Consider the following 27,377-nt stretch of genomic DNA (forward strand, 5'->3'; position numbering starts at 1 on the left):
CAGTGGTGACTTAGGCCCCGTGCCTCTGTTGCACAATCAATATTCATTCAAGAGCAAACCGGTGACCGCCAGAGCAGAAGCCAGACCAGTCACGCATGCTATAAAGATTTCCTGGGCTTGTCCTCAAGCAAAAGTTGTACTGCTTTAAGTGGTATAGTTAAAGAAGTAAAAGCCCCCTAGCCTGGACCAAGTTATACTAGTATAAAAAGTGTTTATACTCGTATAGTATAGAAGAGGAATGAGCTATATGGATACTTAGCTCTTACATAGAAGTTTTCATCCCTAGATCTCAAAGTACTTTACAAAGAGGTCAGTATCATTATCCCCATTTTACAGATGGAGAAACTGAGGCACAGGACGGTGACGTGACTTGCCCAAGGTCACCCAGCAGGACAAAACCAGGACTAGAACCTAGGTCTCCTGAGTCCCCAGTCTAGTGCTCTGTCCATTACGCACCTTTACACCATATAACTGTGTGCACACAAGGAGCTGTACCAGTAAAAATCACCCCCCTAACGGCGAGTTATACAGGCACAACAACTGAGGGTACTAGTCAAAGTGAATGCAGCAGGTAGGAACTAAGACCACCAACCTTCTCAAAGGTAGATCTGCCCAATATCACCAGCTTTGGCTCTTTTCTTGTCCTGGTTCTTTGATTATTTTGATCGGTTGATTTTTACCATCCAGTTGGTATCATATGATGTTGCCTGAGGTGGAAAAGCCTGCTGCATTCACACGTCCACAGGCAGGGTCCTTTTCTGGGGTCCGTATTCCACATAAAGCCGACGAAGAAGGTTTGAGGCTCTTTAGTTCTGCTGGAGAGTTGACTGTATCTGCAAAAGGAAGAGCTGCCTGCAGGGACGTGCCCTCCGATTTCCTTTTTATCTCCGGGGCTGACCCTGCGTGGTTTAAGTTGAAGGGAAAGTCAGATGTGGAAAGGGCGGAGATGGCAGGGAGGAGGGGTTATGCTAAACCCAGTTGCGGGGGCTCTGCCTTTGCTCCGTGGCCCAGCCCCTTAGAATCCGAAATGTGATAATTCATAGTTAGTGGGAAATGTCCTAGGGACGCTCTGTACTTTCCTGTCCATATGCTACGGTGTGGAATCTGCACGTTTCTGTGGAAGAGGCCGGTGTTCTCGTCTAAATGACAGCTGGTTACACAATTAACTTTTTCACTGCTGGCCCACTACCACACCTGCTGGGCTGCCCTCATTCCTCAGTATTTCATGGAAATCAACAGAGCATTAAAGTGCACGTAGAGAGATTCAACTCCACGGCAGGAGCGCTACCTGCACCCTTCAGTCATTCAGGAGCACTGCTGGGGCAGCCAGACAGGATGTAACCAGGGCACTGAGCGGCGTGGCAGTCTCCTTCTGCCTGGATTCCCAGGCCGGAAAGGACCATTGTGATCATCTAGTCTGACCTCCTGCGTAACACTAGGGTTACCATATTTAAAAAATAAAAAAAGAGGACACTCCATGGGGCCCTGGCCACACCCCTTTCCCAACCCTGCCCTTCCCCGCTCCAACTCCGCCCCTTCTCCAAAGTCCCCGCTCTAACTCCACCCCCTCCCCTGAGCGCCCCGCATTCCTCCTCCTCCTCCCTCCCAGCCACGCGAAAAGGGCTGCCCGAGCGCTACCGGCTTCACGGTTTGCCAGGCAGCCCCCAGACCCTGTACCCCCGGCCGGCGCTTCCCCAGCGCAGCTGGAGCCCGGGAGGGGAAGCGCCCAGCCGGGGGCGCAGGGTCTGGAGGCTGCCCGGCAAACCGTGAAGCCAGTAGCGCTCGGGCTTCGGGCAGCCCCCTTGCCTCCAGACCCTGCGCCCCCGGCCGGGCACTTCCCCTCCCGGGCTCTGGCGGCTGCTGTGCTCCCTGAACTCCTGGGCTCTGTAAGAGCCGAGCGCTACCAGCTTCGGGCAGCCCCCATGCCTCTGGACCCTGCGCCCCCGGAGCCCGGGAGGGGAAGTGCCCGGCCGGGGGCGCAGGGTCCAGAGGCATGGGGGCTGCCCGAAGCCGGTAGCGCTCGACTCTTACAGAGCCCAGGAGTCAGGGAGCACAGCAGCCCCCGGCGCCCGCTCTAAGGTAAGCCAGGGAGTATTTTTCCCGGACATGTTCGGCTTTTTGGAAATTCCCCCCGGACGGGGGTTTGATTACCAAAAAGCCAGACATGTCCAGAAAAAAATGGACGTATGGTAACCCTACATAACACAGACCAGAGAACTTCCCTAAAATAATTCCTAGAGCAGATCTTTTACAGTTAGCCATATTCAAATGCATATTGTGTGCTTGTGCCCCACTTGCCAAGCAATCCAGATTGCTCAGTACCAGTGACCAGTCTTTTTCATTATTTACCCCTCCCCGCGATGTTTGTGTCGTCTGCAAACTTTATCAGTGATGATTTTCTGTTTGCTTCCAGGTCATTAACAGAAATGTTGCCTAGCGCAGGGCCAAGAACCCTTTTGCCTCATGCACCGATCCAGGTGTGGTACCTGAGGCAAACGACACTTTCCCCTCTGCCTCCTCATCAGTCTATGCTTCAAGTACACCCCTACCCGGATATAACGCGGTCCTCGGGAGCCAAAAAATCTCACCGCCTTATAGGTGAGACCGCGTTATATCTGGTTTGGGCCGGTATGGTGTACCGGCAAGAGCCGGTATGTCGTGCCAGACTGGACTGGCTTCCCTGGCGGTGATTTAAAGGGCCCAGTGCTCCAGCCGCTGCGGGAACCCCCGGGCCCTTTAAATCACCGCCGGAGCTCAGGCAGTGGGGCTCAGGCGGGGATTTAAAGGGCCCGGGGCTCCACACGAATTCGGATATAACGCGGTAAAGCAGCGAGGCTCAGGTGGCGTTTTACAGGGCCCGGGGCTCCCCACTGCTTTACCACGTTATATCAGGTCGTGTTATATCGGGGTAGAGGTGTACGCACCACAGCAGGTCACTTCTTGAGAGCCTGGGAGCAAAAGAGTTAATTCCTCCATAATGGTGGCAACTGCTCCTCCTGGCATTTTTGTTAGACCAGTGGTTTTCAACCTGTGACCTACGGACCCCTGGGGGTCCGCAGACTATGTCTAAGGTTTCCAAAGGGACTTCCATTCAACATTTTTCCAGGGTCCACCAATGAAAAAAGGTTGAAAACCACTCTGTTAGGTCTGCTTTAATATATATCACGGATAAAGAGCTCCTTTGACTAGAGTGACCAGATGTCCCGATTTTATAGGGACAGTCCCGATATTTGGGGCTTTTTCTTATGTATTACCTCCTATTACCCCCCACCCCGTCCCGATTTTTCACACTTGATATCTGGTCAACCTACCTCTGGCAGAAGCAGTGGGCATGAAAGCAATGATAGTCGTTAGTTCCATGAACGAATATATTCCTTATATAAACAATAGCACAACTGGCCAATAAAAGCATCACACCTCTCCCCAGAGCTATTGCAGCATCGTATTCCCCCAGCGTATGACACAGAACGAGATGCCAGGGTTACAGCCATAGCTGTGTAGCACAAGGGGACCCTGATCTTTACTGGGGTGTCTGGCCGGTACTGCAGTATAAACGATAAATTACCTACCAAAAAAAAAGGTGTTAAAAGAATGTTAAGGTGCAAAGTCAAGCACCCCAAAGTTGCCTGTGCAACCTTAATTTTGACCCCTGGTGTGTCTGCATTATGATACAGTTTTTAACTACGTGCTCATGCTCACATACTATTATTCCACATCTACCAGCTCCACCTGTAGTAATAATAATATTTAATCAGTCACACCAACATGCCGGAGCCACGCCCAAGCCAGGTGCAAATACCTCATCATTCCTCCTGGATGACCCCAACCACTTCACATTCACAGCAACTGTACCGTTAGCACCAACAAAGTACCCTTCTGTGACGCAGACGTGCCCAAAACATGCCTAGGTGGGTATAAATTTTTTTATTAAGATGATGTTAAAAAAAAAGTGAACGGTACAGAGTTTAAGCATAGAAGCTTCTGGTTATCAGGGAATAACGTACAGATTATCGAGGGTGCAAAGTTTGGTTTAAGATCGGGTGGCATAAGAAATACATAATATGCAATATCCCTGATTGTGGGTAACACCTGCGTCCGGATGTCTTCTTGATATTACACGGAAAGGGATTGTGTGGTGTCTCTGCTGAGAGCTAAAAACTAGCTGATTGTCATGGGTGTTGCGAGATGTTTTATGGGAAAGAGCAGATAACGTATGTTAAACAATAGAATGTTAGGTTGCAAAACTGTTGCCCTCGGACTTCTTGTCACCTGAAGTGAGGGGCGGTCTCAGGACTACTTCAATCAGTGTTGGGAACAATGGACATCATGGAGACAGCCCCTTGTTTACTGTCTGGGCTGGGTGGAGACTTGAACATCCACAAAGACAAAGGAAGCCTGGGAGGGTGCTCTGAAGAGGGCCCAACTTCTGATACATTACAGGAGGACATCCTTTGCCAGCGGGGATGTCTTATGAAAAGCAGATCCCCGCTCATTGGACTGGGTTAGTGCGGCAAGCAATAATGAGGAATACATTATTAGCCGGGAAAGTAACCTGTTAATAAGTCTAGACTATGGATTGCATCTTATGTTTTCTGGTGTTTCCAAATCCTACTACTTGCTTTTATTTGATTCTTTATCACAAGCTCTGTTCAATGAACTTCAGTTTGGTTTTACCAAAAATTGAAGCATCGTGTGCTAACAAGCACGTTGGACTGAGATGAAATCAGTGAGCTGGGGTGCACTCCTTTCACGGAGGCAGCAGATCAGTGTAAACGGCGGGTGTCCAGAAGACAAGGCACTGGCACTTGAGTGTAACAAAATGCAGACTCTAAATTGCTAGCTTGCAGGGGGAAAGTGGGGGGCTCGCAGAGCCTGGAACGAAGGGCCTGTATTGCCATCAGCCAGTGGCTGGGGAGATTCCCCTGGTGAACGCAGACAGGGCTCCCTCCTACTGTAAGCAGGTGGTAGTGATTCACCCAGACAGCTTGAGCAATCCTGAAATGAGTCACACCTTTGCCACATGGCAGAGTGTTGATCTGCCACCTCAAATGGGAATGCTAAGCCAGAAGCGTATTTGGTTTAAAACAGAAGCTTAAATTCTGCAGAAACTATTGGGCCTCTCTGGGAAGTGCTAGTACTGTTACCATCAGCTCAGTGTGACTGTAGAAAGAGGTCAACTGACGTGACAAAGGTCACAGAGGGAGTCAGTAGCGGGGCCAAGACTAGAACTCAGAAGCCCCTGGATGCCAGTCCCCTGCTTAGACTAGTGTTTCTCAACCAGTGGGACACGACCCCGGTGGGGGAGCTGGTCACAAAAGACAATCGGGGCAGGAGATCGTGAAGCACTGAACATTTTATTACAATCTAAAGAAAAGAAAACGTTGCTCCGCACTCGCCTCCCTGCCCACCCTGACCCTTTAGAGACCCTTCAGTCTCTCGGAACACAGGCACAAATAAGTGATACCCGCTTAGCGTTATCATCGTTGGTGCATTTTTTTTTACTCATATAGTAAATGGGAGGGGGAGGGGCGTGAAACATTTTGATTTCAAATAAAGGGTCACCAACTTGGGAAACACTGCAGTAGATCTTCGTATCATGCTGCCTCTCTTGCGCACGAGGAAAGGCCTGTGAACAATAGAAGCCCTCACTGTTTTGCCAGCCAGGGCGGAAAACGTTTTCAGTGCACATGCCCCTCCCCACCCCTCGAGTGGACCAGCTGGCCAATCAGAGAGGAGCAAAAAAAGCCGAGTGGCATGGCACCCCCTAGAAGTTGGCACCCAGGGAAGCGGCCCCGCTCACCCACCCTAGAACCAGCCCTACCAGTGAGCGCAGGACATGCTGGATAATGGCACCTGCAGGGCAGAGCCCAGCTCACTTTGGCTGGTTGCTTTGCAGGCTGGTGTCATGCAGCAAATTGGCTCTTCTCATTTTCCTCCCCCCCTCCAGCCTTATCTTAGGAGCATAGGACTAGAAGGGACCTTCTGGGTCATCGAGTCCAGTCCCCTGCTAGCCCAGGCAGCCCTGTCATGCAATCCCATTCATCAATTTACCATGCTCCATCTTAAGGCTAGTTAAGCTGTTTGCTTCCCCCAGCTCCTACCAGGAGCCTGTTTCAGAATCTCCTGCCACTGATGGTTAGAAATCTTTTCATTTCCACCCTAAATGTATTCAGGGCCAGTGTATCCCTGTTTCCATTGTCCAATAGCTTCAATAGCTCTTCTCCATCCTGGTGTTTGCCCTCCCCACCAGGTATTCATAGAGAACAATCCGATCACCTCACGGCCTCCGCTTTGCCAAGCTAGACAAGACAAGCGTTTTAGCCTCCTCTCCACGCCCCGATCATTTTGAAGTTACACTGTATAACAGAAGGGCTGCAGCCTGTGTCATACAATATGCCCCATTTAGAGCCGAACCAGAGCTGCCGTTCCCCAGAGTGCACGGCGTTTAAATCCAGAGGCTTGGTTTGGCCTATTATACAGATAGGAGACAGCTTTGAAATCTGGATTTGACCTTCATCTGAGTTTGATTGGGCTGGGGCTGGCGGGTTGGTTTTGGCCCATCTCCATTGTCAATAATTGCATATTGCCTGGTGCATCCCCTAAGCCAGCCTGCACCTGCTGGACTGATAAGGCTACGCAAAGCAACTGTCCTTGCTAGCACCGGTGATGTGTCAGGCTGCCATATGTAAGGGGTGGATGGGCAGGGCCAGCTCTCCAGTGACAGGGTTAGAGCCATCTCTGGGCATTGTTCTGGGACGTTACTGAAGCAGGGTAAACATCCCTGCCATGCAGCTGGAGGAAACGAAGCTGCGGAGGCCAAAAGCCCTTCAGTCTCGCTACAGGAGGATCTGGGAATCCTTCGGTGACTGCGGGTTCCCAGCCCAGCAGCAGAGCTGTCTGAGAGGTAACAGCAAGGGGGAGGAAAAGGCGGGGAGAACTGATGCAGCAAAGAGCTACCCGGTTTCAGGGAGGAGCTCCCAGACACCTTAGGGGAAATCTTTTAGGGTTCACCAGCCATTTCCATCTTCCCCTCCATGCTAGGCATTCTGTGTGGCCCCCTCCCTCCATACTATGGTCCCTCATTCTCCTCCCATGCCAGGGGCTTTCGGCACATTCCCGTTCCCTCTCCCTCCACCACCATTATTATTTGCCTTGGAGGAAAGTCCTTCAGGGTGTCAGCATGCTAAATTCTATTGGCAGGGCATACAGAAAAGAGATAAGGGGATTGTTATGCTGGAAGGCATAAACAGGTGCCACCAGCCAGTTGTTTGATGCATAGACACTTGCTTGAAGCTGTGGCTGTGTTAAATAGATGGCAGAGGATTCATGTTCCTCCCGCCCCAGTTTTCCTCCTTTCGGTTTTCCAATTTCCCCCCCAGATCAATAGGGTTCTGGCCACCGACACCTAGAACATTCCCGGAAATTTTGGAACTGATCAGATGTGGCATTCAAAAGTTATCGTGTTACAGACAGACCGAGGAATGTCGAGCGTAAAGCCTCTGCAAGCTCAGTCCTGAAGCCCACACTTCCTAACCCGGCCCCTCATTCTGAGCACCGCCGTTTCCGGGTGTCCCGTTGTAGAAACTGTGGTCCTGAGTTTCAGAGAGGCTAAACTCCCCAAACTCCAGGCTTCTAAAACTGGGCACCCCAAACTAGTGGCCACTTTGGAAAATTTGGGCTCAAGGTCTCACTGTGAGTCAGCGGTAGGGTTGATAATAGAACCCAAGAGTACTGGTAGCATGGGCATGAATCCATGCACCTATGGTGGGTCTATATTATAAGTACATATTTATGCCGTACTGCTTTCCTGTATATACAGGCCCGGGACCTGCTGTGGTCCTTATTCAGGTGCTTGAACAGCAAGGTGTTGGGCAAGGGATAGCTCAGTGGTTTGCGCATTGGCCTGTTAAACCCAGGGTTGTGAGTTCAATCCTTGAAGGGGCCACTTAGGGATCTGGGGCAAAAATCTCTCTGGGGATTAGTCCTGCTTTGAGCAGGGGGTTGGAGTAGATGACCTCCTGGGGTCCCTTCCAAACCTGCTATTCTGTGATTCTAGAAATTCCATAGAGAGACAGACAGGTACTCTTCCATTGACTTCAACAGGAGTTTGCCTTCAGGATACAGGCAGTCGAAACTGTCCCTGGTGTATTATGTGACTACAGTGTATGCCCTATAATCTCACCTGGATGTCAATGGGTATTTTAAACAAAGATCAAGAGCAAACTCTAGTCTGACTCAGTTGCTTATGCCACCTTCTCCCTGGCAGTCCCCCTTTCACATGGGGTGTAGCTGTTTGCTTTGTGTTTCCATGCTGTTTGTCTGGGCAGATCAGCTGCTTTCCTGAACCAGAAGCTCCTCGGAATGGGATGTGCTAGTGGCGGCTGTGATGACGATGATAAATAACTGGTGAAGATGCACAATAGGCCATCTTACACAAGAGAGAATAAACTATCCAGGGGAGAAACAGGAAGCCACCAATGGCTGGGATAGAAAGAAAGGACTGAATGATGCATCTAAAATTAGACTGGTCAAATCTGTCCCTCTATCCAGATGTTTATGCACCCATTGAAGTCAAAGACAACATTCCCATTGATTTGAATGATAAAGAGCCAGACTCATCACCAAGGTATCTCAAGGTGTCTACACTGCAGTGTAAGCCCAGGGTTAGTAGATCTCGAGTTAGCAAACCCTGGGTTTGTTAACCCAGGACTGGAGCGTCTACACTCATTTGTAACCCCAGGTTAGGAATTGTTGAACCCTGGGTCCCAGCCTGGGGCTCCAGCATCTGCATTGCATTATGCAGGCCCATGTCCAGCCACCCATCTCCCGGACTTCCTAGCACCCTCCCAAAAGGTGGCCACTCTGGCCTTTTGTTCATGGTGCAGTTTGGGAAAACTTGACTATCCACCAAACTTGACTGTCCAGAGGACAAAAAAAGTCAGCCCATGGGATTGTGAGATACTTTTGGAGGACTCCCAGAGCATGAGTCTATACTACAGTGCAATAGGGATTGAACCCTGGGTCCTGGCTTGATTCAGGCTTGGACCCTCCACCCCCCTGGGGTCTTGGTACCCTGGGTCCAAGCCCTGAGATTTGGGTGTAGACGGAAGGGGGATTAGGGTTGAGCCTGAGTTCAAACCCTGGGCCTACATTGCTATGTAGACATATCCTGAGAGCCACAGGACAATACTCTGGAGAAAAGACTCTATAGGACTCTAGGGGATGGACCAGATGGAGCCTGATATAGACCACATGCCTCCCACCCTATGATCTCGCTTGTGTGTAAGAAACTTGCTACCCAATGACTGTTAACTCTTTGCAGGCTGTTTGCTGTGGTTAAGTCCCCAGTTAGTCTGCATTGCATGGGTAAGTGAATGTCATGCTAGGGAAACATGCTTAACAGCTCTGGTGGAAACTGTCATCCTCTCACTAGTCACAGCATAGGTACAACGCAGGCCGCAGCAGTGCAGGCTTTGCCCACGCCACGGCACTCCCTGCTAGTGCGCATCAACCACAGAGCCCTTTCAGTTCTTGGCCTACAATACCCAGCTGTGCGGGATTATATGCTCCAGCAAAGATCTGCTCCCCATGCACTGAGGGACGGCCCTGCGCCCCCTACACCAGCGTATGGTCCTGTGCCCCCTGCACTGGGGTGTGGAACCCTGATTAGATCTGGGACCCGCTCTCCATGCTGTGCTGGGCGCATTGCACAGTTTTCACCTCCTGGCTCGCTGCCATTGTCGGCCTGCCTTGGCGTTCTCAACATTTCAGTGTGTGGCTGTATAAATGCCAAGACACAAACAAGCAATTCCTCAGCCTCTTATATAATGAGCTGGCTGGGAGTCTGGTCAGGGAAGGTCCGGCAAGGCTGGGGGGAAAGGGGAAAGGGGGATAAGGAAAAAGTGGCCTAGAAGCACAAAGCGATAGAGGTGGATGGCAAAGCTTTTGTAATACAGCTTTATGGCTCCATGCTTCCCTGCTGACGAGTCCGGAGCTCAGAGATCCCTGTCCTGCTGCCCACCCCAGTGAGCCCAGAGGCGAGGGGGGAATCCTAGCCCCACTGAAGTCCACGGCAAAACTCCCATTGGCTTCAGTAGGCTCTGGATTTTACCCCATGTTCCCCCTCCCTCATGCTGTGCCCTGGGCTCCGAGCCCCCTGGGAAGCAGGGCTCCACAGCTCCCCTGGTTACGTGCTGATTTGAGGACTCAAGTTTTACCCCGCTGAGTCCTGTATTTCCCCACCATTCATCCACTATTTCCCCCTCTGCCGAGCAGAGCCGGGAGACATTTTTCAGATGAAACTTTTTCTGCTGAACGATGCAAATTCGGGTCAAGAATCGGGGTTGAATCCGCCAAATTATTTCAGTCAGAAAAAAAAAAAACCCGCCCCAAACCAAAATGGGAACGGTTTGTTTCCACCGTTTCCAAATGCAACATTTTGAATTTTTTATTGGCAACAACTTTTCATTTCAAATTTGACTTCGGTTTCATTAAAACAAAAAAAAGTTTAAAAAAGAAATAACCCTCCAAAATGAAATGAAACATGTCGTTTCAGGTCAAACGAACCACATTTTTTGACCCTTTCAGTGTGCCAAAAAACCCGGATTTTTTTCACATTGGATCAACCTAAAACTAACATTTTTTTGTTTAGTTTAGTTTTTACTTCAGCCACTGAGCCAAAAAATAAGTTCTGCTGGTGCGTCCTTGGTTCAGGAGAAGAGGTAGAGAAGACAGGGACTCTTGAAGCTGCAGGGGAATGAGTAACAGCAGCCAGATAAGATAGAGGGCTCTGAGATGTGTCATAGCCTGGGGCAGATGGGAGCCTACACCCCTCCAGATGTTGGAATACAACTGTGGGACACATGCAACGTTAAGAGCTGGAGCTCAGGGGCGTCTGCAGTGAAATAAGCCCCATTGTCTCTGACCTCAGCTTCATGACTCAGAATTCCTGATGCAAATAGTTTACTGTAATAGGAAAAAGTCCCTTGTGTGGGGCGCAGGCTGAGTGGAGTCAGCAGTGAGGGGGTAGTTATGGGGCTGGTAATGATGTATATTCCAAAATGAAAAGGCGGGAAAGAGGCTCACTTGCATTCCTGCTGTCAAGGGGGAGGCTTGAAAAGTAGGGGCTGTGCCATCCTTCCAAACACCCGCCCCCTCACGCTGCCAAGGTCAGTGGGTTATCTGCCTCCCACACATGCCAGGAAAGCAACTTCTCTGTCTTAAGGTCCCAATCTAGCAGCTGGATCCACACGGGAGCCATGGTCAATGCACCGAGATCCAGCTATGGCATTGGGGCCTCTGGGCAAATCTGCAATTTTGCTTGTCTATTTTTTTACGCCACTCAGCTTTGGACTGCAGGAGCTGCTCACTCCTGGGGAAGCAGCCAAATCCAGAGGGATTGTGTAAAACCAGGTAAGTTACACTCATAATCAGATTCCCTTAATCCTACTTCCACCTACTTCCTGATGAGTAAGAGTGTAATATAACTGCTGAAGAGCCAGAGGAGGTATAAGGTTAAGCAGGATGGGAGCTACTTTACCTTGCACCTGGTCACACCTTTTTGTAGTTGCTTTTCTTACACCTACTTCACTTTCTTTATATTCCGCTAGACTCTGGGCCACGTTCAGAGGGATTGTGTAATAAAGGAGTGTAAATGAAGGCCTGTTCTACACCTAAAACATAGGTCGACCTACATTTGTCACTGAGGGCTGTGAAAAATTCACCCCCCCTGTGCGACTCAATTAAGCTGACCTCAACCCCAGTGCAGACAACGCTAGGCTGACGCGGCAGGATAGAACCCTCAGTCTACACATCCTCCCCACTCCGAGACACTTAGTTAAATCAGACCGCCTCCTTCTCTGCCGTTGTCACTGTATTGGAGAATTCTTCTGTTGACCAAGCTACCTGCCTTTTGAGGGGGTGTATGTCCCACCGCAAAGAAGAACTCCTTCTGTGCCTGTAGCAAGTGTTTACATGACAGCAGCGTCGGTGCACCGGGGTTTAGTGCTTGTAGTGCAGACATGCCCTACCTGTAGCAATGTGCGGGTGTAGGTCTAGACAAGGAAGTTTTAGAGACAAAGCAATCTAAGTCGGTGTAACATACATGGGGCCAGATTGTGCCCCTTGCAAGCTATCCCTGCCCTCTTGGGATCTTATACTCTTAAATGAGGAGGAATAGTCTTGTGGTTAAAGCCCTGGACTGGGACTCAGGAGATCTGGCTCCAATTCCTTAGCCTACCACAGACTTGCTGTGCCATTTTGGGCAAGTCTCTACGGGTATGTCTACACTGATTGTAAACCCAGGGCTGGGGGACCCAGGTTTGTGGACTCAGTGTTTCCAAGCCCGCACTTGAGCATTCACACTGCATTGTAAACCTGGGTTTAGAATTGTCGGACCCAGCTCTCACAGCCGTGCTAACGCGTCCACACTGCACTACGCAGACCTTCTGACTGAGGTCTGCGGCTTGACTTGCATCCACACTGCAAAATGACAGGGCTTGGACCCGAGTTACAGCAAGACTCAGGCTCTGACCCACCTCCCAGCAGGGTCCGTAGGACCCAGTTCCTGAGCGCTTGCTCAGACTGATTTGTGTGTGGTGTGGCAGAGCTCTGACCTTGTCCCCGCGGGTCCTGCGCTTCTAGGCGGTATATGCTAGCCTCAGTGGCTCTCTGTGACCCTCCACGTGACCCTCTCTCTCTGGGGCCAGGGTTACAGTCTACTGAGCCCTTTTCATCATAAGCCAGCAAGGAGGTTGGTGAGAGAATTCCCACAGTCTCTGTTGTCCCTAGGGCTTGTTTTAGAACAGTTTAGCCTCCTGTCCTGACAAGGGCCTGACTTCCCCTCCCAGGAGGTGTTCCTATAGTGGTGGGTTGGGGGGACCCGGGCCCACCCTCTACTCCGGGTTCCGGCCCAGGGACCCTAATGGTAGCAGCTGTTGGCAGCCAACCTTTCACTGCCAGAGTTGCTACATTTCCCTGGGCCACTTCCCCACAGCTCTCCTGCTTCTCCCTTACCTTAGGGCTCCCTTGTCAATAACTTGAGGGTGTCTTCATTAACCAGTCCTTCAGCCGCAATTCCTCTCCTCTGGATCCCTGGCTCTCCTCTGCATGACTGGAGTGAGCCCTTTTTATAGTATCAGCGGGGCCTTAATTAGAGTCAGGTGGTCACATTAGTTTAATGGCCTCACCTGACTCTTTGCAGGTTAATTGGAGTCAGGTGTTCTCATTAGCCTGGAGCAGCCCCTGCTCTGGTCAGTCAGGGAATAGAAAACTGTTAATCCAGTGGCCAGTATATCTGCCTTCTGCTATTCTGCTGTACCCAACTGGCCTGGGTGTATCACAGTGGACATACCCTCCGTCTGTAAAATGGGGATAATGATACTTCCTTTGTCTGTCTTGTCCATTTAGACTGTACGCTCTTTAGGACAGTGCCTGTCTCTCGCTATGGGCTGCACAATGGGAGACACTAGCCATGACTTGAATACCAATCACAGACACTTGTCAGTTGTACTTTGGTGCTGTGATCCATAGTAACATAAAGGAGTCATATTTTATTAAACATTCAGTAACTTAAAGTGAAATGATTAATGTAACCCTGGCATGTGAAAATTCAACTTACACCTGCTGATAATACCCCCTAGCAGAGATACTTACGAACTCTTACAGTACATATTTACATCCTTTACATATTCAAATACACACACATATTGATGACACATCGGTGAAAGAATTCATAAATTCACCTTGCGGGTCAGAGGTAAGGTGGAGACCAGACAAGGCCGGGGAGGTAATATCTTGTATTGGACCAACTTCTTTTGGTGAGAGATGAGCTTTTGAGTCCCCCAGAGCTCTTCTTCTGGTTAAGGTTGTTATTAGCATGTTTAAGATGAATTTTCGTGGTCAGAGATGTGTCCAGCAAGTTAGGTCAATATCGTCACTGAGCAAACATTTGAACTGTAAAAGTAAAAACCGTAACAGCATATGTATGTAGATTACCTTAACTACTGTACCTGCCTGTATTTATACATCCCCAAGACATTTCCCATCTTTTCATTGTACTTTTACATGAGTAGGGTTCTCCCCATCTTGGGCACAGGGACGCTGAGGCACAGAGCAAAAGACAGTGACTTGGGCAAGGTCACACAGGAATACTGTGGCAAAGCCAGGCTTTGAACCCAGATTGGCCAAGTCTCAGTCCCATGCTCCAAGCACCAGCTCACGCTGCCTCATAGGTAGTTTGTGAGACCCAGTGCATGTTCAGACATGCTATTGTGTTACTTAGCTAGCCTGGCTGTCATGTTTTCTCCATCAGGGTCTGGGGCAAGGTTCTTATCTGGAGCATGAACAAACCAGATCGTTCTGGTGATTATTTCCGTAGTCCAAGAGGAGGTCCACGCGTTGCTGCTACTGCTGCATCAAGGTGGTCGGTGGATTCGTCCTGCTCATACTGATAGCATCAGTCTTCACGGTGCTGTGGTATTTTCTAGGTAAGGGCCTCACTCCACAGAGGAGCGGGCTTTCAGACACGCTGAGGGGAATCAGGTGTATTGAAATGGCTAAGGTTTCCAAAAGTGACCAGCGATTTGAGGGCCTCCCAAGCCAGATCGGACACTTGCAGTGAAGTCCTGATGGGTTCAGGTCAGGTTGCCGGGTGTTGCCTAAGACACCTGGAAGGGGATTTTCAGAAAATCAGGCCACTTTGAGGCATCTCACTTTGGTCACCTGAAAACGGAGCCCCCTCCCCCCCCCAAATCACCAGTCACATGTGCAAATTGGCCAATGGGATTGCTCACTTGAGTCTGGCTTATAGGGTCAGACCCATAGTTTGTATAGCCTTGAACTAGGACCTCATCTTCATGAGGGTTTCATAGTGTATCCTTGCTCTCCATTCCCTTCACCATCGTATCACGTTTAAACTGGTCCATAGCCCCACTGATGTCAGTGGCGCTCCTCCAGCCCCATATCCTTGCCCTCACGGCGCTGCATGCCTCCATTCTAGTCTGCCCCTCAGATCTCCTCTCTTATCCTGCCCCTTGCTCATTGTGCTCCCAGCAACGCCACTTCAGTAGCCTATTTGTTTCCTTTCTTCTGCAACACTCACAGACCCTCGCCCATGTCAAAAGCCGTCTCCACCCAATCGCTCCTATGGAGAGAGAGAGAAGAGAATGAGGTCAGTCAGACAAAAATATGCCAAACCCTCCTCTCGGACTCCTAGTCTCACCACTTTGGGCTAGATGCTGAGGCCCTTAAACCAGTTGAATAGGAGCCCACTGACACCAGTGGGACAGACGCCTCAGCTGGAGTAACATGGTATAGTTCTGCTGAATGGGAGTGTACCTACTGGGAGTTTTGGCCTTCTGAGCAGAGTATGGTATTACCCAACGTGAGTAAAGCCCTTAGGTTATGTAAGCTCCTCAGAGCAAAGACTGTCTTTATCGGTATGTCTGCAGTGCAGTTAGCCCAGTCCCAGGGAATTGTGGGAGATTCTGTCTGTCCTTCTGGGCACACTGGGAAAATTGTGGGAAGGCAGTGCAGGACTGTCAGCACTCGAGTGGTTTAGCCTGCGTCCTCACTGCCTAGCGGACGGGTTACAAGCCCAAGTGAAAGCCTCACTCGGGTTCTAGCCTATACCCCAGGATGGGTCAGCCAGCCTGGGTTGAAAAGCACCACTCAACTCAGGAGAGAGGGCTTCATGTGTGGACGGGATGGGGTGAGAGACAACACACGAGTAAGAACCCACGTTAACTCTGCAGTGAAGACAGATCCTAAGCTGGTGTTGAGCACATTGTCAGTGCTTAAATAATAACAATAAGGAAATTTCATTAATTAGGTGCCAGGTCCTCAGGTAGTGTAAACCGATGAAGCGCCATTCCTATATATTTAAAATAAGAGATGGCTGTGCAGAAGAGCAAACCCGATTGGCTATAAGAATAATATTCAATGATAATATAAGTGATACATGACAATCAATGAAGTCTCTTCCCTTGGAGTATATAGTAAAAGCTTTTCAGTAGTTTAGAGTAGCTTTAATGCAAGGGCTACCTTGTGTAATGAAGCATAGGGGGGGAGCAGCATGAATCAGACCAAACTCTGTTTAAATCAGTTGAGCTAAGCTAGTGCAAAGCTGCTGTGAGAGCAGAATCGTGTCCTAAAGCCCCGATTCCCCTCTCTGTTACACTGAGGTAAATCAGGAGTGACTCCAGTGCAGTGAATGGAGTTACCCCCGTGTCAAACTGGGTGAAGGGAGAGAAGAATCAGGCCCTGAAGATTGGGAGCAAAATTGAAAGGCAAAAGTTACAAACGTCTACCATTGGAAGACGTTTTTGAGGAAACAAGCTTGGGGAGTGATACTGCAGAGTTGGGAACAGCCTGGTTGAGAGCCACAGGCTACTTCTGGGCCCACACCACCACATATGCCTGCAGTAACTGAAACAGGTGTAACCTGGGCAGTAAAATGGATGCAGAGCAGAAATGGGCTCATGCCAAAACCGGATCCAGAGTCGGAGAACACCAAAGCTCAGGTTTGGGTTCAAAGAAAGGAGCCAGACATTCAGTGAGGTGAGCTAGTATGGCTCTAGCACCGTGGCATAGTGTGTGTAGGGGCCCTGGTTTGGGCCTCTGGAGAGCAAGGCTCCGTTCTTAGCTCTGCCACGGGCCTGCTGGGTGACCTTGGGTAAGTCACTGCCCCTCTCGGTGCCTCAGTTTCCCCATCTGTAATCTGTACAATGAGGAGACTGCTATTGACCTCCTTGGTAAAGCACTTTGAGATCTAATGATGATAAGAGCTAGGTATTATTATTATTAAGGCAACGGCGCTATACCCATTTACATCTGTGAGAATTTGCAAAATTCACTCTAGGTTAGACTTCAGAAAGATCCACCTCCCAGATCTGGATTTGGGCCCATCTCTAACAAACAGCTGGTTTTAAAATAAACTTGTGGTTCTTTTCCAGAGTTGTCTGGGCTTGTGTCACCCCTTTGCTGTGAACATAACCAGGGTCCTAACAAGTGCTACTGCCATCCGAACACCCAGGCAACAGCCTATGCTAGTGAAAGACTCTCGATCTGCCAGGATTCTTTCTGGATACTTAACCATGAATTTTACGTCTCTGCAGCAGCTAACTTCAGCCCAAAATATCCCTGGGCAGGCTGAAGGAATTAAAACCAGTCGATATTTCATGGGCTCATTCCAGCTGGTGAATGAAATCTACTATTCCCGTCACAGCAACTCTGCTTCGGACACATTCAAGAGGGAGGCTGCGAAGCTGGAGAACGTGGTAGGCATGGTTCTTTTTCCTTGTTCATGGTCCACACAAGAAATCTGTATCTCCATCAGCCGTCCCTTCCCCATTCTGTCTGTCCAGCCAGTCTCTGTTTACTGTCTTGTCTGTCCATCAGTCCTCGCTCCCCTTATCTCATTACCCAGTGCCTTGCTTCAGGGGTAGATAAAATGTGTTCCAAATCACACACATGGAGTGTACTCTTGATCCCACTAAAGTCAATGGCAAAACTTCCATTGGTCTCAACAGAGTCAGGATTTTGCCTATGGTGTTTTACTATATGGCCAGCATCTACCTTCATTAATTCAGGAGTATACCACGCAGAGACTATTGTTCCCAGTATGCACTGTTTCATCTTGAGCTGAGGACCCAGGGTCATAGAATATTGCTTAGATGTAAGGATGAGGCATCAGAGATAAGTCACCTCTCCAGCTCTTCCCTCACCTTCTTGGTTTCCTCTTCAACTCATCTGCATACTGCAATCCCATTGGCTGAAATAAGAGATGTTTGAGGGGTGGTAAAAAGGTTAGAGGTTGGGCCGGACTTCCATGTGATGAGAGACTGCAAACACTAGGGTTATTTAACGTAGACAGGACAAGAGCTATAGGAGACTTGGTTGGACATTGAGGATTAGGAAGGGGACTGTGGAGATGGGTCACTCGTGTTTTGACCTGTCCTATAAAACAAGAACAAGGGATCCGGTTATGAAATTAATGACAGGTGCATTTAACACAAGTAAAAGGAACTGAAGGGAAAGGATAGCCCTGTGCTTATGAACCTGGACCGGGACTCAAAAGAACTGGGCTTGGTACTCAGCTCTGCCAGACTCCCTCTGTGACCATGGGCAAGTCACTTGATTTCTCCAGACCTCAGTTCCCATCTGTTAAATGGGGATATTAATCCTTTCTCCCACCCTGTGTCTAACTTATCTATTTAAATTATAAAAACCTTGGGGTAGGCACTGTCCCTCACTATGTGTTTATACAGCACCTACCACAATGGAGCCCTCATCTCAAGCCTCTAGGTGATACCATAAAACCAATCATTACTAATAAGCTCATCACACCGCAGATAATCAACCTGTGGAACTCACTGCTGCAGGAGGGTGGACGCAAGCACTGTGTGACGGATTATATACTCCACACTGGCATTCAGAGGGTTATCTGGAGCTAGCATGTTCAATTAAAGAACCTGGCTGCACCTGGAGGGTGGGCCAGGCCCAACTGAAGATGAAGCCCAGCTGGGTGGTGAGCATAAAGGGAGGAAGCCCAGATGAGAAAGGAGCTGCAAGGAGAGAGGGGAAGAACTATGCAGTTCCTCTCTGGTCACTAGAGAGTGAAGGAAGGGCCTAGAAACAGGCAGATTGTACGGGAAGCCCAGGAAGGAGCTGTGGGAAAAGGCCTGAAGGAAGGCCAAGGTAGGAAGAAGTCTAAGGAGGCAGAGAGGAATCTGTGACAGCAGACCTCAGCTGCTCACCACACAGTCCCTGGACTAGAGCCCAGAGCAGAGGGAGGGCCTGGGTTCCCCTACTGCCTGCTGGAAATGGTAGTGAGGACCCACTGGCAGAGCCTGGGTAGAGACGAAGAGTCTGGAGGAGTGAGCCCAGGGAGGGGTGGTTTGAGTTTAGTCTATTGGACTCTGTTTATCCTGGAAGGGATAGAACTAAACGTGACATGGCCGGAGAGCTGAGTCACAAGAAGAGGTGGGCAACAGCTATGGGGCTGGAAGGGCTGTTGGCAGAGGGCTCTAGGCAAAGCAGAGTCTGTCCTGCCCTCCCCAGCCATGGTGGGTCATGTTAGGGGTGAGCCACTCTTCTACACACGCCGCTGGGTTTTGAGAGGCAGGGTAGTTTGATGGCCAGCCGTAGCAGGAAGCGTTACAAAGGGTTACCATAAGGATGTCCCAATCTCCACATCTCTCCAGCCCCAGCCCCTCTACAGACCTTCCTGGGCCTTGTCTCCCCCACTCACCTCTTCACTCCATCTGCTACAAAGATTTTCTCCTTCCCTCCCACCTAGAGAACTCACCCCAGGATCTTGCAAGACTTATCTTCAGCACCCCATACAGACACCCCTGCCCACCGCACACAGACCTCCCAGACTCCCTCGAAATCCCTGCACTCCTAGTTAGGGTTGCCACCTGTCCAGATTTCCCCAGGATCATCCCTCTCTGAGGTAGCTGTCTTGGGAAATCTGTCAGGGGGCTCAGCACACCCTGCCAGCTGTCCAGCAGTTGATGGGCTCAGAATCATCCCTGCTATGTCCCATTTTTTGCCTCTCAGACATGGCAACCCTACTCCTATCCTCCTACCCCTGTCTTCCGCCCCTGCTCAGACTATTCCCCCGCCTCTGGCTGAGAACCTGGCAGCTCTGCTGTGTAATTGACACAGCATTTATCTAAATTACAGCTTTCCCTAATCCTCTCTCCATGCGGACTTCCTGCTCCGAGGCCCAGGTTTACACACGACACGTTGACTGAGCCAGATTATTGGGCCCGCAGTTAAAACAAGAAGTTAAATCTGCGGGGGTGGAGGGTAACTTTTTGCCACTCAACAGGATGCCTGGGCTATGCGAGCTCTGCCGGAGGAGGAGCTGGAATGAACCAAGGCCAATCACCTGCCTGTGCAGACAAAGGATGGATTGCGCGTGCACATTGAGAGGGTTAGCGGGTTTCCCACCTGGCCCGTTAACAGCATATGGGGGCTGTGCAGCCCCCACTCACGTGGGGACCAGGCTGGGAATGGAATACACTGAGCTAAACCTGCCCCTGGTGCTGCAATTATGTCACCATGGCTCTGTCTCCTTGTGCACCTCAGGCCAGCCCTGGAATAACACACCGGGGAAGGCGTGAGGGGCTGGGGACGCTGAGGGGTGGGAATAGCTGAGAACCTCCTTGTGATCATGAGCACCTTGCCTTTCTTCCTTCCCAGAGAGGGGATCCCATGGCACCCTCATCAGTGCCTCGATGGCTTCCCCTCACCCCGTTCCTCCTCCCCACTGGCTGAAGATGCAACAGGCTCCCTTCTAACCCCACCCCTCAACCAGTCATTGCTGAGGAACATGTGGCTTTTCCTCCCAGGGCTGTCCCCAGCCTTTGCCCCCACAGCTCCTGATCACTTGTGGACAGAAGAGCTGGATGAGGGTTCAAACCTGGGTCTCCTACATGCCCGAGCACTAGCCACTTGACTATCCAAATGGCTCTTTCCCTCCCCCTTGTAACGAGCTGTGCAACAGGCACATTTCCCTCATGTGCCTCCATCAGTGGGCCAGCAGGGGTGCTATAGCAACAGAGTCGTCCTGAACCTCAGTTGCATCTTGCATCACCTTGGCAATGCATCTGATCATTACCAGGCAGAGATTTGGGGTCCCCAGTCCCGTCTGCACTAGAGCCTTCCGTGGGGCTGAGTTGCATGCTGTTGCTATTGAGCTTTGCACTGTTCAAGAGGAGAAGCACAACTCCTTGAACAATTCTCTCCTAAACACCAGCTACCCCAGCGTAACCCTGGGTTGAGAGGGGAGGCCTCAATCCAGACCCTCGGGAGACCCACAGTGACGGCAACCACCTCAGTTGGCACGAATTGGTTCCCTTGCTACCTTCCTCTTACTGTTGTGGTAACAGCACAGAGAGCTGGGATTGTCAGAAGCCCGGGGGGACATTTCCTACAGTATAATCATAGAATATCAGGGTTGGAAGGGACCTCAGGAGGTCATCTAGTCGAACCCCCTGCTCAAAGCAGGACCAATCCCCAGAGAGATTTTTGCCCCAGATCCCTAAATGGCCCCCTCAAGGATTGAACTCACACCCCTGGGTTTAGCAGACCAATGCTCAAACCACTGAGCTATCCCTCCCCCCATAATGTGAGGGCACAAATGCTCCTGGGCTAAGGACAATGTTCCCCACAGTGCACTGGGGGGAAGAGAGAGCCCCTGAGGGCTGGGGAAACATTTCCCACAATGCATTGGGGGGAAACAGAGACCCATCCCCAAGGCTTAGGGAAACATTTCTCATAATATGGTGGGGACCAGATACCCCTGAGGCTGGGGGAATGTTTCCCGTAACAGAGAGCCCCCATAATGCATTGGGGTGGGGGGGGACAAAGACCCTTGGAGGCCTCCCATAATGCACCGGGGAGAAGAGAGATCCCTGCAGAAACATGGCCCATGGGACAGAGGGAAGGGACAGACCTGGGTTAATTGGCTGAATAACCATCTTGTTTCCAGACCACGAGGTGTAGCTTGGGGAGGAGGGAATCACCCAGAGCAAGGGCTGCTCTGTGCTGCTGACTCCCTGCCAGTGGGTGGGGGGCGGAGTGAAGGGCACCGGAACCACCGGGGGGATAAATCTGGCTGCCAGAAGGAACCTTGGGGAGTGAAGGCCTCTGAACACAGATATCATCTCAGCCTGTGCCCCAGGCATATACGCACGGGCCCTGACGTCAGCAAGGACAAGGCACGTCCAGCACCTCCCTTCTCCAGTGCCAGCCCACAGGGCGATCTCCAGGGTTGGATGGGGAGGTGGTATCAGATTCCTGCCCTGAACCGGCTCGGTTCAGCTCGGCTCCCTCCAGCACCAATGCCGGGCCTCCCGCTGGGCACATGCTGGGCTAACGTCTGTGCTCAGCAGCCGAACCCACTTCCCCACCATCCCTCTAACTCTGCCTTCCTCCTTTAGTGCATGGCAGGGATGCTGGCATCAGTATACCTTTGTACGCCACGTGGGTCAACTGCCTGCTGCCCTGGCCAACTCGGGGCCTCGCAGCTGTAGCCTGAGAGGGGCTTTGGAGCAGCTGGTGTCTGTCACTTCACCTTCCACAGGGCTGGGGTCACATGTTCACCCTGGGGCTTGCAGCACCCATGGTAGTGCTGATCCCAGCAATTCCCGTGAACCCAGCAGCGGAATCTTGCCCAAACGCTCCCCCGACTTTAGGCAGGAATGATATTTCCCAGGCCCCATCTCTCCTCCCTCTGGCTGCGAAGCTCGGTGTTCGTTCCCAAGGGCTGGGAGGCCTGCCCAGGCTGCATGTGCATGACTGAGCACTTACGCTCTTGGACGGGCTCCCTTCTCCCCTTTGTGCCCGTGACAGCTGTGGCTGGCTCGGCACGGCCGGTCATTCCAGTGCATGGTGTGTGTCGGGGCGGGGAGTGAACTTTCATCCAAGTTGTTGGCAAAGGGAACACTGTGTTGAGGAGGGAATGGGGTGCAGGGTCTGGCGAGGTCCAGCAAGCGTTGGGGAAGCTGGGAAAGACCTTCCATCTGGTGATCTCAAAGCACGTCACTAGTTAACTGTGATAGAGGGTCCATCAAGTGAGGCTTAGACAGAGTGAGGGTGAGAACCCCGGAGTCCTGCTTCCCTCTGCTCTGCCACTGGTCAACTCCCCCAGGCAGGGAGGGGCCAAGCAACTACACCATTGCTCCTCCAGACCCCAGTTTGGATTATGAGCTGCAAACCATTAGGCAATGACTTAATATCCTCTCTGGGTCTCCCCCACACAGACTCCTCTGTGTGTTTTCTGGCATTCCCACTGTTCCATGAGGTCAGCAAATCACCCTCCCTTTTCTTTGTGTGAAATGTGTTTAGCTCACGCCTGGGGGGAGGTTTTAACCTCCCCATTCAGCACCAAAGTCCATGCTTACTCTCCTGGGTGCCAGCCAGCTGGGCAGCATGTGATGTCCCAGGTTCAGGTGCTCCCCAGGGAGTGGGGTTGTGCCTGGGTCTGGGCAGAGACTGGGGGACGGGAGTGCTTTTAAATGGAACATTCACAAATTCAGTCTGGGATGGGACGAGAAACCCTCCCCTCATGGAGTCTATAGGTGCCAATGAGACTGGCCCGTGGGGTGATTTGATAGCAGATAAATCCCAAGATGTCATTTCAGTGCCATGTCACTCCTACAGTCCAAACTCCTGTGGACGTCAGCTTCTGCTGTGCTGACCATTGGTACCCCACGATACATCAAATGTACAGTCGTTTGTTTTTCCTGCTGCCAGCAGAGCTCGGGGTACCTGACTCTCCTCTCACTCCTGCTGGTGCAGATGCAGGAGGCTTCTCCCCTGCACGCTCATCCAGGTGTTTCGGGGACATCCTTCGAGAGGCGGCTCAGAAGGCTTTGGGGTGATCACAAGAGTTGCCAGACTGGCTCAGAACCAAGGACCATCCTTTCCAGTGGCCTGTCTCTGACAGTGTCAAGTATCAGAGGGGTAGCCGTGTTAGTCTGGATCTGTAAAAAGCGACAAAGAGTCCTGTGGCACCTTATAGACTAACAGATGTATGGGAGCATAAGCTTTCATGGGTGAATGCCCACTTCGTCAGACGCATGTCTGGTAGCACCAGATGCTTCAGAGGATGATGTAAGAACCCCTCCCCCCACTGCAGCAGATGGGGGAGAATCTGCCCCCTACATTAGCTCTCATCCTGGTCTCTAATAGTTAGAAGTTAATTAATTAATCACTTGGCGATTGCCTGTTCTGTTCATTCCCTCTGGGGCACCTGGCATTGGTCACTGTGAGAAGACAGGATACTGGACTAGATGGACCTTTGATCTGACCCAGTATGGCCATTCTTATGTTCTTATGCTGCCTAGTGCATAGGGCACTGGACTGGGACTCAGGAGAACTTGGTTCAGTTCCCAGCTCTGACACTGCTTTGCTGGGTGACCTTGGGCAAGTCACTTTCCTCCTTGTATCTGTTTCCCCACCTGTAAAACGGAGATAATGATACCCACCTCCTTTGAGGTCTATGGCTCAAAAGTACTATAGACACCATAGGTGGTATTAAGATTTAATATCCCTGCCAAAGTTTTTGTAATCATTAGTTATGATAATGGTGTATAGTCTTGGTAAGTTTTCGTTTGTGTTCATTGCCGGGGTTTTTATTTATTGTGAGACGGGGGATGGTTGATGCATGGAGGGATGTTGGAGGACTGATGAGGGGATGTTAGGGACATGCATAGCAGGGGATCGGGCGTTTAGAGCAGGGATGCTGCGTGGGGCTTAGTGCAATCAGGCAGTTTCACACGCAAATGGCAGGTTGTGTGTCTAACTGGCAAGGGCCATGCCTGGCTTGCAAGATTTGCATACACAACTGGGACAGATGCACGTGCAAATCTCATGCGCTGTTGCACATGCCCAGGGTAGAAAAGCTCCTTTTACAATCATTAAATCGTTATCACAGGAGTTCTACTCCTCGCTCCAGGTGTGCCACGATGAAGTCAAGAGGGCCACCACCAGCTCAGAAATTTCAACTGTCATTAACACATTCTGAGGGGGGGGTCTCTTAAATCAGTGGGAGCCCCCGCTGTGCATCCCATGAAGAGAAGGGGACCCTTAATGTGTGTACACGTCATGGTTCCTCTATGGTCAGAAATTGGAGGCACTTCTGTTGGGGCGTTGGAATATTGCCAAACTCATGAGCGCCAAAATCCAGAGCCAAGCCCCAGAAAATCACAAGATTGACTTAAAATTCATGAGATTTTTTTTTTAAATAGTAAATTTTGGGCTCTCTTATTTGCCTTCTGGATCCACTTGCTTCACACTTCCAACCTTCTCTTTGCAGCCACGGGGGTTAAACACATGCTTACGGCACAGAGTATGGCAAGCTGAGATGTAACTCAACAGCGCACCAGGGTGCCACGCACTAATTGTCCAGGTGGACCCTGTTGCTGCACACTAAAAGTTCCCTAGCGCACTTTGACCTACTGCTGTTTGCTGGGGCGGGGTTTAAATAAAAGCTGAGATTCCCCTGCAGTCTCTTAAATCAAGCAGCTGGGGGCGGGGGGAGAGGGGATAGTTAAAAACACCAAATATCGCGAGACTTGTGATCAAACCGCAAGAGTTGGCAACACTGCGTTTCTCTATCTGTTCATTCATCTGAGCTTTGAATGCAGAGAGACGCACCCCACTCTTCCCACTGACATAAAAGAGGAACATAACAAATGGGCGTTGCACACATGAATGTCAAGGAGAACCCACCAGTTACGGTAATTCCTGTGTCAGCATTACGGTACAAGGTCTGCCTGACATGTGCCATGGCAGAAGAATCTGCCGAGGGAAGGCAGAACAGTAGTTCTAGGAACCGGTCATTTAGTTGTTCCTAATTTTTCAGAATGACTTGTCCGAGATAATCTCTGAGCAATAACATGGCTCGGAGCAGAAGTCAAAGCTAGCACCATTTTAGCTCGCTCTGATTTATTCTGAATGAATGATTATTGTTTATTTGTATTCTCGGAGAGCCGAGGAGCCCCCTTCCTGGACAAAGACCCCATGGTGCTGTCCAAACACAGAGCAAAAAGACGGTCTCTGCCCCAGAGAGCTGGCAATCTCAGTATACGAGACAACAAATGGATACAGACAGAAGGGGGAGTACAAGGAAACATTGGTCAGCCTGATAGGCAGCGGGTTTGAAAATTCTGACCTATCTTACAGGGCTTTGTCGGTAAATAAAAGGCTAATAAGAGGCAGGAAAAGTCCAAGTCTCAACTTCGTTTCCCAAAGACACTGATCCTTCTCACAGTGCTGCTGGGAGGAGCATCAGCAGAAATCCCCCGTTATGTACCTGTTCATAGCGTCTGATCTGGCAAGGATCGAAGGTAAGAGACAGGTTTCTAGATGGGGTAACTCAGGCCCCTAGAAGGGACAGGGGAGATAAAGCCAAACATTGGATTCTCCACTGAACGTAGGTGGGCTCAGGTGACCAGGTCTCTGACACCTCGTGTGTCAAGCCATGAGGTGGGGTCCGGACAGAACTTCCCTGCTGGCGTGTCACAGAATTAGGTGCCTCGTGTGTGTTTTACATCTTCCCCTCCGGCACCCAAAGCTGGCCGCTGTCAGAGAGCAGACCTGAGTCCGAGCACCCCTCGAAAGCGGGGAGGTTTGGATCCAGTTTGGACCCATCACTAAAGACAGGGATAAGGACCCTTCCGCCGCCCCCTCCCCCATGGGGGGTTGTGAGGCTCAGCTCCGCTGTGTTTGTAGACGGGATTGCAGGCCCGGCGGAGGCACCGAGCAGGATTAATTTCTTGAATGGGTGTCAAGTTCTCTATGAGCTTAGTTCTGCAACCAGCATAGGTGATGCCTGCAAGTGACAGTAATAAACAGGGATGCTGGAAAATGGGTCTGAAATGAATGAGACAGCTTGTAGCTGGCGTCTGGGGAGATGTATGTCCGGCCTTGGGGCTTGAAGGGCAGCATGGACAGAAACACCCCTCTCCCCACTGCCAGCTAATCCACGGCAAGGTAGGTGAGGGCTGCCCTCCGAAAGGGACTGTCAGGTTGCTGTCTGGAGAGCAGATCCGGCGAGGCAAGAGGGGTTACAGCTAAGCAAGCAGCCCCGATGGAGGTGCTGGGATGTGGAGTGGGGTAAAGCTCCTTCGGGCCTACAAAGTTCCAGAGGGAGGAAAGAATTTAACCTTTTTGCCCCTGATTAATTATTCGTTCTCTAATCCTCTGCCCCTGAAACATGACCTGCTTGGGAACCAGCAAAGCCTGTAATGAATTCAGATTTATTAGCTGAGGTCCATACAGGGCTTTGATCATGCCGCGCGCTGTATAAAGCCCGAATACTGGCACTAAGAGATGAGGGTGATGAGCATTCTGGGAGATCCGAAGGATATGTCTGCACTACGGCTGCTGTAGGGCCGTACTATAGATGCTTCCTGGGGGAGGGTTCCGCTGATGCGGTTAATCCATCTCTCCGAGAGGCGGGAGCTAAATTGACAGAAGAATTCTTCCGTCAACCTGGCCGCATCTACGCTGGATTCTAGTTTGATCTAACTACGGTGCTTGGGGCACGACATTTTTCACAACGTAGCTAGGCCAATGTAATTCTGAAGTGTAGACCAGGCCTAAGATGACTAGAGAGAGCCCACTGAGGACTCAAACACCCCAATCTGGAGGAAGAAATCTACGTGTCTAGACCCATCATGCATTTTTGGCCCCGCTTTGGGCTTGTGTACATGGGGACGCTCAGGAAAGTGAAGATGAATTAACTAAAGGTGTGACGTTAAAGCGCAGCAAACCCGCGTGGACGCTCTTCTTTAGAAGTAATGGGCTTTAACTTCAAACCTGAGTTATTTCCTCTGACCTTTCCCCTGAAGACCCACCCA

At 50.7% G+C, this 27,377-nt stretch overlaps 2 protein-coding genes across 17 annotated transcripts in view; one reads left to right on the forward strand and one right to left on the reverse strand.

Annotated features, from left to right (window-relative positions):
* The window catches only part of LOC101935324 (NADPH--cytochrome P450 reductase), a 59,094-nt gene extending 58,155 nt beyond the window's left edge, over positions 1-939 (reverse strand). For both annotated transcript variants that reach the window (XM_024103479.3, XM_024103478.3), the window contains exon 1: positions 593-939. The gene's annotated coding sequence lies outside the window, so the exon portion shown is untranslated. The remainder of the gene's footprint in view (positions 1-592) is intronic.
* Positions 1-27,377, forward strand: part of LOC101934842 (uncharacterized) — a 55,710-nt gene that overhangs the window by 1,030 nt on the left and 27,303 nt on the right. For 8 of the 15 annotated variants that reach the window (XR_010593873.1, XR_010593875.1, XR_010593872.1 and 5 more), the window contains 3 exons: positions 14,378-14,486; positions 15,103-15,169; positions 16,953-17,276. Coding sequence is in view for 2 of the 15 variants with exons in the window: in XM_065573310.1 (XP_065429382.1) it covers positions 14,378-14,486; positions 15,103-15,169; positions 16,953-17,276 (500 nt within the window). In the remaining 13 variants the exon portion in view is untranslated. Of the gene's footprint in view, positions 1-6,001; positions 6,905-11,345; positions 11,413-14,311; positions 14,487-15,102; positions 15,170-16,952; positions 17,277-27,377 lie in introns of those variants that run through there. The other 7 variants (XR_010593878.1, XR_010593881.1, XR_010593882.1 and 4 more) reach the window with 6 other exon arrangements.

The sequence above is a fragment of the Chrysemys picta genome, chromosome 19, assembly GCF_011386835.1.
Source record: "Chrysemys picta bellii isolate R12L10 chromosome 19, ASM1138683v2, whole genome shotgun sequence".
NCBI classification, from domain to species: Eukaryota; Metazoa; Chordata; order Testudines; family Emydidae; genus Chrysemys; species Chrysemys picta.